The sequence below is a fragment of the Dermacentor albipictus genome, chromosome 5 (genome assembly GCF_038994185.2).
Source record: "Dermacentor albipictus isolate Rhodes 1998 colony chromosome 5, USDA_Dalb.pri_finalv2, whole genome shotgun sequence".
In the NCBI taxonomy this organism is placed as follows: Eukaryota; Metazoa; Arthropoda; class Arachnida; order Ixodida; family Ixodidae; genus Dermacentor; species Dermacentor albipictus.
The window spans coordinates 105,867,263-105,879,570 of record NC_091825.1 but is presented as its reverse complement, the minus strand read 5'-3'; the positions used below and the strand labels follow the sequence as shown (position 1 = coordinate 105,879,570).

The window sequence follows — 12,308 nt, the reverse complement described above, 5'->3', positions numbered from 1 at the left end:
CTACTGCTGCTACTTCTGATGATGATGATGATGATGATGATGATGCTAAGTAGGAGGAGGAGGAGGAGGAGGAGGAGGAGGAGGAGGAGGAGGAGGAGGAGGAGGACTACCACCCTTGAGGAAGCACGACCCAGTACCGATTAGAGTAGTTGACCAAGTTCACGGACTTCGCAGTTAGCACATAGCAGAATGCTAGAGTTTGAGTAGTACAGCAAATTCAACAAAGGTTACTGAAGGAGCCGATTTCAGTAAGGCTCGTTGCATTTAAAATTATAGCAGTACTTTTTTTTTCTATGCTTTAGGTATATTTCAGAATTTCTACACTTCACGTGTAGTTCAGCGTAACATTAAAGTTTCCTCGTATTTACGTGCTTTGTTCAGGGGAAATGTTTAGAAAAGAAATAACTGCTACGGCAAGAAGTGTTTCCAAGATCCCTAAAAAGGAGTAAAGGCAGTCCGAACAAGTTTGTGGCACACGCTAAAAAATACCAGACGGCGAAAATCAATCCAAGCACCTCCAACGCGACCGAATTATACAGGCCACGAGATATACTTCTTCGTGGCTTGCGTCACATCCCCACTTATCGTCCTCGAAAGAAAGAAATCGTTGCATGGAAACGCTTCAGTTCAGGAAGACGGGTATAACACGCGTTTCAAAAGGCCTGTCGCGAATGACTCAGACTCCACGTGACACCGCAGTTAAAACGTTCCTATTTATCTTCAACGTCGCGCGCGCGAAAGAAAAAAGGAAAGAAAACAAGTTCAGAACAAAGCGAAACGAATGCAAACCAGCAGGAGCCTTAAAAAAACTGCAGTTGGCCCGTTGTCGGTGCGTTTGTTTTGGCAGCCGTTTTCTCGCGCTCGCTTTGTTGCTCAATGGGCCACGGGGGCGGACGCCAGCCGAGACCGTTAAATCGTGGGAGAACGCCGGTAGCTGTCGAAGCAACGGAAAGAAACTCTGCTTTTAGCTCCGACCAAAAGACAACACCCGAGAACAAAAGGGATGCGTCTGCGCGGTCGTACGTTTGCATGTTTCCATTTGGGCAAGCCTCGAGAATCGGGCCAAACGTTTTTACACCGAATTTCGCCGCCACAAGCCCCCCAACCCCCTTGTTTTTTTTTTTTTTTTTTTTTTTTTTAAGGTTAGCTGTATGGTTATGGCTTGCTGTGCATGCTGACGTATATACATACTTGCGATTATCGGCAGTAACAAAAAAAAAAGAAAATAGCAACCTCTCAATACAAGAGTGTAATGGTTATGAGCCGCAACTGGCGAATATTTCATGACAAGCTTTTCTCTCGCTTTTTCTTTCCCTTCTTTTTTCGCTTTCTTTTCTTTTTTAAGGACACTCTCTCTTGGCGAATTACCCCATCTTTTCCATATAGGGTATGTGTGTTTCTACCCTCTTTCGCGTGCCGATAGTGCAGCCTAAATATGTGGGCCGATCCCGAAGGTTGTGCAATCTGGCGTGCGACACTCCTCCTAGTACCCTCACGCGAAAGGTCACGTGATAAAGTGTCGTGCGCAGTGACTACGCCTTCAGCACGCGGAGAATTAAGCGCTGCATCCCGAAATTTCAGTACGTCGGCGGGTGGGTGGGTGGGTGGAGGGAGGATGGAATGACACTGGTGCCCGTTCACTTTTTGCTCACCTTCACATTGCCATGCCGCGCCCCAAGAAATGACTGATCGAAGTGGACTTCGAAGAGCGGAAGAAGAAACACGCATAGACTGCCAGGCACCGCAATGCGTCGAAGAAAGATGCTGAAGCACCCAAGGATGGGGAAGCTCGACTCCGGAAGGTATTTCTCTATTCCAAAATAATTTATATTGTTTATAAACCCCACTTCACACACAACTTGCTCAGGAAGAGATTGTCTTTAATCGACGTCAACTAGAGGTTAAATCGCTTTTCAACTCTCCCCCCCCCCCTTCTTTATTTCTAAATTAAACTGCGAAGCTCGTCAGTAAGCGACGAACTTGACTTTATTCGTAACGTACGTTGAAAGTGCGTCAGTTTTTATGTGATGTTGCGCCTGATGTTGCGAAGACTTGAAAATGAAGCAAAAATCAAGATTCACTCCTGCGGCAGTTCTAACTGCTGCAGCACTTCCTTCGTTTACAAGTCCGTTCCCTCGTGCAAGGTGACCATGATACAGTGATGGCCCGAGCGAGCTGATAGTAAAGCAAGTGTGACAGCTATGTCAGCAAAGTCAGCGCTTCGCGCTCAAGCTCAGCGCGAATTCAGCCAAACTAAGCTACGTAAGGTGATTAGGTAACATAATTAGATAAACTGAATTGAAGATAGTTAGATAGACTGATCATCAGATAAACCGAATTGAAGATAATTAGAAGAATGAAAAGTATTTCAATTACGTTATTCAAGGTTATTACTCGAAATGTTATACAAAACTTCGCATACCGAGACCAGGTTTAATACATTCGTTAAAAATAGTGCCATGTTATTCTTACATTTTAGGACGGGAAGTCGTTCATTAGTACTGCGTAAAGTAAAAACAACACCGTATTATCTATAAAAATGTTTCATCGGCCAGCCCCGGAGAAAGGTTCGCACTCATAACAGCCATGCTCCTTTTTGGAAGACGAATCAGGAATGCTTACAGTAAATTATGATCGGAAGCAAAGTTGATCTGCATTGACAAAAGCATATTTAAGTACAGCGCTTTAACAGGAGAAAGTGCTCACAAAAGATGGAAAACACTGTTCGGAGATGTGACTTTTGGCCTAATTTTCTTGTTCCCGCACATATCCGCTGAGCTTTCTTTCCCAGTGGATTGCTAAACATAGCAACAGCACCCAGAACTCACCAATGTCATCAACAACAAAAAAATACACAAAGTAATTCCGGATTACCCCGCTTAGCTCGCCGTAAAGCGTTTTGGGGTCGCGTAGACAGCACCGATGCCTGGCAGCCTGTAAAAACTTTAGCACCCTGCATAGTTTGCGGACGTCTTCTCAGCAATACACACAAGCTGTGCGTGAAGCACGCTTTACAGAAAAAAAAACGCCCGATCGAAATTGTTGTAAAACTTTTTTTTTTTCCGGCATTTCACGCATGCGAACATATTACACAGGAGAACGAAAAATGTAATCAAAAGCTTACAACGCCTGAGGAGCTCTAAAGAAGATACGCATGAAGTTTTAAAATTACATCTCTTCTCTTGCGGCGCCGGCATTCATTCATTTCTACACATACCCTCCTTATCTCTTCCTCATCCCTATCTTAGCCTCCTCTAAACATGCTCTTCTCCTATTCACAGTCTAATCGCCGCAGCATCAAAACTCATCCGCCTCCACAAAGAAACTGTTCGCTTTAAAATGGCACAGCTGGTGACCTTTCTGAAGTTTGTAAAAGTAAGGCAACCTCGAGGCAATAATACCTCCGACAAAAGGTACCCTTGAACCTCAGCGCAGTTTAGAATGGTGATTACAGTTATTTACATAACAGACGATCGTAAATAAACAGGAAGCCCGCAGGCAGCCCGCATGCAAATAACCAGCTTGAAAAAATGTTAACCGGAAAGACTTGACAGAGCAGCGCACACAATGCCTATTGTGCCGATGTAAATTGTACGCGCAAATTCGGGTTCCTTTGTGTGCGCTTTTACCACAAATACAAACGTGCGTTACACTACGTAAACAACAGCGAGGACGCAGTATAGCAAAAAAAGGCGGAGGACGTAACGGAAGTGGAAGCCGGCGAATCTGCCATTCTGTTCAAGGGCAGATTCTATTTACAATTGTTCAAGCTTTGCAGATGTGCAACGTTTACATCGCTGCTCGTGTTTATGTCTAATAAATCAGCACTGACCTAGGTTACTCAACAACTCTAGCGAACGGAGGAGTTGTGCCTTTGGGCAGCGTAGGTCGTTCATAAAACGGCTATTCAAACATCACTTTTGAAGACAAAGCGCCAACAAGCAAGGGACGAAGTGAAAGCAGACAAAGACCGGCGCTGTAAGACGACATATGTATAGTCTTTCTTTTTCTTCAAATAAGTGACAGTTGCGCGCACCGCCGGTACAAGCTCGTCTGCTTCACTTTCCTGTTGGCGCTTTGTTTTCAAGAATGTATACCAGCTTGTCCAGGTTTGGGTTCTTTTATGAACAGCACCGGCAGCACCGACGTGCACCATACACGAAATTGAGACCGAGACAGAAAATTTTAGCTGGCCGGGCCGGTGGTGCCACCTGGTGATGGGTAGTTTAACTAGAGAGGATCGCCAGTCCGGTTAGCTTTGGGAGCCCTCGGCAAAACCACAAATGAGGTAGAGCAGGGTGACATGAGTTGGGCCTTTTTTGAAGTCAGAGAAGCGCAGAGAAAAATTAGTTTTCGATAAAGACTCAGGAACGTGGGTCAAAATAAATGGGCGGCTAAAGTGCACATTTGAGTATCTGTACCTGAAATGCGTTGAGAGGAGGAGCTCAAGAAAGTGTGCAATGAAGTACAGGGTAATAGAAAGTGAAAGAGACAACCATGAGTCATCAGAAAGAAAGTGAGAGAAGCAGAGACAGCAAACTCAATGCGGAGAATGGAAACAGAACAAGACCATGCAGATTTGCAAGAATGAGAAGAAATTAGAAGGGAAAAAGATCTGTACGATAACACAAAGGGCAGTGCGTTGCTATTGAGGCTCGAGCTGGTTGCCTAAGCACAATAACATGCCGAAGTAAATATTCGCAACTAGATGAAGCATGCGTATGCTGCAACGAAAATCTGGGAACTACTCAGCCCATTCTAATGGAATGCGAAGAGATTTACCTAGTTAGACCCGTAGGTAACGTGCACCTTCCAGAAGCTTTTGAAATTAAAGTTGACGGAATTATCACCCGGTCAGCAGTCGAGATAACTAAGGGATGTCTAAAGTATTGGTGAAAAAAAAAGCAGGGAAGATATTTATACGACCGGATCCGTTGCAGGCATAGGTAGCGGTACAAGGTAGATAGAGAAGATATGAGGAAGAGAAAGAAGATTATGGGGATGTATACAAAAGTGCTAGAAAGAAAAGCATGTGCAGCCTACCTGATTAGTTCAAGCAGGCAAGGTGACTATTTGTCACCGCCCCGTTTCTGAGGAGATGCCAATAAATCATCATCATCATAGTTATCATCATCAGGACACAGAACTATTACTGCAGAGCAAAAAAAAAACATTCTATTTACATGCTGGTGTAATACTTCTGCAGTGACATAATCGTTAACATGCAGCCTTTATCTATATTTTTATTCGACAAGAACATTTATGTTACAGGAAACATGTCTAACGTGTCTAACATGTCTAATGTTGCCATTCTGAGCTTAAAAATCGGGGATCATGTCGGGGTTGGTCCGTGGTATTGAGAGCCCACGATAAAACAAGTGAGGCAGTGCAGCCTAACGTGGGTTGAGACTATATACACTTTGAAATCAGGTAACCACAGAGCAAAATTAGTTTTGAAAAAAGACTCGGGAACACGGACAAAAAAGAAAAAGATGCCCGGCTAAAGTGCATAAATATCTGTGCATAAAGCATAAAGTGCAGTGCATAAAGCGCAGATACGGAATGAAGGGATAGGTCAAGAACGTTGACAACCAAGTAAAGGGTACATTGAAAGTGCAAATAGACAACTCAGAATCATAAAAAATAAAGTGAAAAAACAGAGACGGTAATTTGGATGCAAAAGACGGAAACAAAAAGAGTCGACGAAGATTTACAAATGCGGCAAGAAAGAAATCAGGTGCGAAAACTAGTACGATAACGCAAGTGGCAGTGACTTGCTATCTGAGGCCCGAGCTCGCTGTGCGAAGACCAAAGCATACCGAAGCAAACATTCGCAAGATGATAATGCATGTGTCTGCTGCAGCAAAAGTCCGAAAACGACTCAGCGCACACCATAATGGAATGCCGAGTCATTCACCTAGCAGGAACCGTAGGGGACGTCTGCCTTCCAGAAGCGCTGGCATTCAAAGCGGATGGAAACAATTAAGGACTTGACCGGCAGTCGAGATAAGCAAGACACGTGTAATGTATCGCTGGAAAAAAATAAAGAAGGCACGAAAGAGATCGATAGAGCTGGGGTCGTTACAGGCACAGGTAACAGTACAATACATAGTATGCACCTGACGTCACATCCGCTGCTGTCGTCTGCTTTCGCTACGTTCCTCCATTTTGGGGTACCTTATCAACAGGCGCGCGCATAGGCCTATAGGTTGCCCAACATGGCGCTGCCGTAAACCGGAAGTCGCGGAGTGTGTGTGTATATATATATATATATATATATATATATATATATATATATATATATATATATATATATATATATATATATATATATATATATATATAGTAAAGCCTGGTTAGCTCAAGCAGGCTAGGTGAGTCTTTGTCTTCGCCTAGTTTCGGAGAGATCGAATGCCAATAAACATCGTGTGCGCGCGTGCGCAATCATTCTGCCCAATGTTATGGCCGGATCAGAATATATACCGGCAAAAGTGCGCGAGGACGACATCAGAACCGTTTGTAAATCTGGGAAAATAAGAGCAGAAATTCGATGTTGCTGACAGTCTCGCGAGAGCTTCGAAGCGATGTGAAAAACCACAGCAGTGAACCTATTTCGTGAACGTCCTAGTGCATCAGCGGCCTAATGATTCGCCTACAGGCGACGCGTTATGCGTCAATCACGTTCGGCCCTGCGCGCGCGACGCTGCCTGACTTACGTAATTACTTTGCTACTGTGTACGTCATCGAGGCAATTAGCGGTGACTAAACTTAGCGGCCCACGGGCTTCAGATGTACGCGAACGCAATCCCTTATAAAGCAGATATCGCTCCTGGAAAGAAAGAAAGAAAGAGAGAAAGAAAGAAAGAAAGAAAGAAAGAAAGAAAGAAAGAAAGAAAGAAAGAAAGAAAGAAAGAAAGAAAGAAAGAAAGAAAGAAAGAAAGAAAGAAAGAAAGATCGTCTTCTTGAGAGCCACAAGTGAATCCGAGAGAACCCAGCTACCTACAACTGGCGCTCAACGTGGGGCCCGAACTCACGACCCTGAGATTAACGAGTCTGATATACTTCTGATCGAGCTAGCACGGCTCACCTGTCAGGATATATAAATAGAAAATTCCAACACGCATGCACACAATGCTATAATAAAGCAAAGGATAGAAACATCACCGACATGACATGACATGACAAGAACTTTATTTGAGTCCTGAGGGACTGAGACCTCGGGGAGCCAAACCGAAGGCTCCCGAAGATCAAGTCGGTGGCTCCGCCCACGATGGAACCGGGAGATCAAGTCCCGCGGCAATGTCGTGGGCCCTCTGGACAGCCTGGAGTTGAATGTTGAGATTGCTGCTCTTCAGAGAGTCCTGCCATTGTTCTTTCGTGATGGGTGGAGAGGCGTTAAGGGCTGGGCACAGCCAGAGCATGTGGTCAAAGGAGCATGAGTCATGACCACATTTGGGGCACGACTGTGAGTGCATCACCGTTTTTTTTTTTTTAATAAGACGAAGAACAACCAGCACAAGTTTTAAAAAAAATGAAATTATGCCACGTTACGACCTAAAACCACAAGCTGATTACGAGGCAGGCCGTAGAGTGGCTCCGGATTAATTTTGACCACTTGGAGTTCTTTAACGTGCACACCCAATGCACTTTTTTTATATAAGTGTTCTTTTAATTTGACGAAAATAGCGGTAGAAATAAGAGGGGGGGGGGGGGCGAAGATCGCATTAGCAGCGGTGGCTTCAATGAACCACCGCCGAGTTCTATTGGTGTTGACATCGCTCAGACAATTTTTTCATGCTTTTTTTTTTGTGTGTCTTAGGCGTACTCGTTGGTGACTGCTCATTGCGACAGCGGTCAGCGTTACTAATTACCCAAGTGACGGTCAACGCAAAGCAGCAGCCAACGAAAAGAAGAAAAGAGTGATGTTCCTTTCAAAATTCGCAGACATGCAGTTCTTCGCAGCGCCTCCTCGCCCCCCTTTCCCTCCCCTCCATCCCAGCGCACACAACCGTCTGCCGCACTGCGGTTCCTTTTGTGTCTTCTGTACGAAAAAGATTAAAGCGGACTCTAAGCGTCGGGCTTAAACACCGAGCTCTTTATCGGACGCGCTAATGACTCTTGCGTCACCCTGTGCCGACGTCGGGTCGCTAGACGCTGCCTTTATAAACTATTATTTACTTTATTTTTCTTGCAGCCGTTCTGTTAGAAAAGCCCCGTCATCGCCGCAGTGGACGGCGCATTAAATGTGATGTAGGGTTCGGAATGCTAGTAGAATATTTCCAGAATATTTCGTGAACACCGTAGTTGGCGCAAACGCTGAAGTCGTCTGGGCATATACGATTCACCATAACTTGAGCTTTTACCAGGTTCCCGTGTTTTTTTTTCTATTTTTTTTTTTGACGGTAGACAGACGTGGATATAACTTCACGCATACACACTACCACTGAACGAGAACAGCGCATAAAACACTTTTGATTGATTGATTGATTGATTGATTGATTGATTGATTGATTGATTGATTGATTGATTGATTGATTGATTGATTGATTGATTGATTGATTGATTGATTGATTGATTGATTGATTGATTGATAACGTATCTCGTAACGCGGTCAACGTTGGATCAGTCGCGCACGTGAAAGTCATGCGGCCACATCCGGAACCATGATCCTCTAATTCTGCCAGAATACATAAGTGCGATGTTTCACTGAAACGCCAACCTTCAAGGGGCCGCGCACGGAGATTAACGAAAACATGAAGTAACACTTGCGGCAGAACGCACACCAAAATGGCGGCTATACGGCCATGGGCAGCTCACCGTTGCTCTGCTGCTGTTGCTGCTGGCAGAGGGCGGCCTTGTCATTCTGCAGCTGCTGCCGGCCGCCGGGCGTGTTGGAGACGGGCGTCAGCGGGGGCGGTGGCGACGACGGCACCAGGCCGGGCGTCCACGGGGGGGCCGATGGTTCAAGCGGCGGCATCACGTACAGGACGCCCCTGCGTGCGTGTATGCGGTACGAGTGCGCTACAGACACGAGCACCGCGGATATGCATGTGAGCTACTACTGCTCGGCAACATCGCACACTTATCCGCTCGTACCATGTTGGCGAGTGGCCACGACTACAGGAACGCCGTTTGCTGCTACTCCGGTAGCAAGCCCATGCAGTGCCTCTGACAACACGATCTATAGACCTTGTATGTGACCGGGAAAATGAAACGCGGTTTCATGACTGGTTCATGATTCAAGAACTCCGGTGTGACCATGGCGGGGAAAACGCGCGGCACCTCAAAGATGCGCGCCGACGCTGCCTTCCTGCACATACTGCGGGAACCGTGACACTGTATAGTGTCTATACTGGAGCTGCAAGTGTGGTGGTTCAATCAGCATGAGAATTATGGGTAATACATGGATTCGCCTAAACGTCGTTTTTTTTTTCTTTGGGGGGGGGGGGGGGGGCTTCAGACGGCTTTGTGACTTTGTAAATTGATCATTTAAAGAAATATTGCGTCATAAGAGCAACGATTCGCAATCGATATGCATGTGCGCAGACTTTATGGCTTGCTGTAATAGAAAACTATTGTTGCTTGGAAATTTAAATGAAGGAAAAATAAAAAATAAAAATAAAGCGTATCACGAATAACGCCAAGTAACCCGCCGTGGTTGCTCAGTGGCTATGGTGTTGGACTGCTGAGCACGAGGTCGCGGGATCGAATCCCGACCACGGCGGCCACATTTCGATGGGGGCGAAATGCGAAAACACGTACCCGTGTACTTAGATTTAGGTGCACGTTAAAGAACCCCAGGTGGTCGAAATTTCCGGAGTCCTCCACTACGGCGTGCTTCATAATCAGAAAGTGGTTTTGGCACGTAGAACCCCATAATTTAATTTAAATTTAATAACGCCAAGTAAACGTACGAAGGCACGAAGATTAGACAAATCCGTGCACTGCGTCCATCATTTCCTGGTTAGCTTAACTATCTCAGCGCCGGAGCTCGCCCTAGTAATTTTAGTGGAAAACTAATCCATAGAAAATGTAAGGTCTGCTTATTTCAGCAGCGACGTCACGCGGCAATGCCCCGATGACGTCAGATTCAGAGTGCGTAGGGCTCTTTCTGTTATCTATGAGGCATCGTTCCAGCGTCAAAGTCGCTGCAGATCATTCAGAGCCGCAATCGCAGGAGTGGTGGTTCCGAGCCCGCACCGGGCGCTGTCCCATCCGGGAGATTTTTTTTTCTTTAAATTTCCTCCTAACTTTCTATCATCGCTAGAAGCCGCTTCCGTGTCATACGAGTTAAATTGGAGTCCCCGAAAGGCTTTTTTTTTTTTTTCACTGTAAAGAATCGATCGCGGCTTCAGTGGAAACCAGCGGAGATTGAAAACAAAGAAACACTACAACTATAAATTGAAGTTGTGCAAGTTTTCACGCTGAGGCAAGAAAAGGAACGCTTGTGACAGGGAAAACAAGGAGCAGAAAGAGAAAACACGAAAAGGACGTAAAACGGCGCGTCTATCAATACTGAAGCTGCAGACTTCAACAGAGCTTCCCAAGACAAAAGAGGAAAGCTAAATGAAGGCGGACTATACAAGTCATCAAGTATTCGGCATGAATAAAGACGCGCGAGGTGCGGCGCGCGCATTGTGTGTCTAACCAGCATTTTTTTTTTTAAACAAAAGCTTTACTGGCCGCGAACTTGCGATTTCGCCGTGGCCGTGCTCCGAGGAGGCACATGACGTCACACCGCGTTCCTCGTCGTTGCGTTCGCCTTCGCTCGCTTCGCCAGCTGCGTCGCATGCCTGATAGCATGTCGGAGGATCGAAAAGGAGAGCTCGCGTGCGCCGCAACCACAGTATGGACGGCGACAATTCTGATAAGCGGGAGGAGGCTTGGAATCGACATCGGAACGAGATGAAGAGGAAGCGAATCGCCCAGGAAACAGACGAACAGCGCACCGAACGACTGGCTAAACGCCACAAAATAGCTAGACAACCAGACTAACCTGGACTTGCAATCAAGATTAAACAAGGCTAACCATGCTATGCCTTAGCTTTCGCTACGTATATCCTGGCATAGCTGAGCTAAGCCACTGCCATTTTTTTTTTTCTCACAACAGCATGCACATGTGTATCGCTCCAGCACTGAACCTAACTACGTATAATTATGCAGACAACGACGATAACGAGTCACAGCGCGCATCCAGCAGCCTGATTATAGACATCGTTAAATGTATTTCCCCTGCCAATAATCGACGACATCGGACAAGGTGACAGTGACACGTTTGTGCCACTAAGCTATAGCCCCGCGGGCGGAAAAGCTTCTCAGCATTACAAATCAATCCACTAAGTGTGCTAACTCTCTCGTCCAACCGAAAACTGAGTTCACACAGGACCGCCTAACAAGCCTTTCGCGGTCCTCTTGTTCACCGCACTATGCACTTCGCGGCAGCGTTAGAATGCACTGGCGAGTACACGGCTGTCCAACTCAAAGAAAATTTGTATAGATGCGCCAGCCACATACGTTTAGTCGTTTCCCTGATGTCACGGTGAAGGCAAAGTTCTTTCGATGGCGGTGTCTCCCGGAATTTCGAAACAATGTTTTGGAGCTCGAAGGCACTGAAGGAGCACGCGATGCTGATTTATGGATAGAACTTGCGCTGAATATACTTCGGTTACCGCGAAGTACATTACCTCAGGACTAGACGCACTGTCTTCGGAATATCACCGGCGTCTTGCATTATCAAGCTGGTGTCTCCATTCCCGAAACTTCTAACCTTACACCGCCTAACCTAATCAAACCTATAGACTAACCGTCTTTTACCGGCAGGTAACTCAGACGGAAGTAAAAGCGACCATACCGTGTGGCGACTTCTGGCAATGCAGAACCACACAATTGTAATGGTACGCCGGAGGGCTAAGCCTCAAAATGCCGTTATCAAGGGCAAGGCTCGAGACAGCCACGTGCAGATACTTAACCAACAATGAGAAACGTGCCCGACCCTATGTCTTTCTTGACGACCGCACGCTCCGATTTGAGAATCAATAGGGTCCAGGGTCTGTTTCCCTGGGGGAAAAAAGGGGGGGGGGGGGGGGGCCTGCGGCGACGGGGGGATGGCGACGGTGTTGCAACCATCGTTTACACTGCAGAGTGGATAGGTAAAAAGAGCTTTGCTTTAACAGTCGACCTATCACCGCGGTATTAAGGAAAACGTAGTTTTGAAGTTACGCTATACGTCAGCCTAAACTAAATATGTGTCGTTTTTTAAGTGTGCACGAACCGCGGTCAGGAATAAGACTGAAATTCTCCTTCACGTA

The 12,308-nt window shown here is 46.1% G+C and overlaps 1 protein-coding gene across 4 annotated transcripts in view; it reads right to left on the bottom strand.

Annotated features, from left to right (window-relative positions):
• Positions 1–12,308, bottom strand: part of LOC139059996 (protein SSUH2 homolog) — a 65,379-nt gene that overhangs the window by 38,043 nt on the left and 15,028 nt on the right. For 3 of the 4 annotated variants that reach the window (XM_070538668.1, XM_070538669.1, XM_070538670.1), the window contains exon 2: positions 8,818–8,993. In XM_070538668.1, the coding sequence (XP_070394769.1) occupies positions 8,818–8,993 (176 nt within the window). Of the gene's footprint in view, positions 1–8,817; positions 8,994–9,096; positions 9,246–12,308 lie in introns of those variants that run through there. The other variant, XM_070538671.1, reaches the window with a different exon arrangement.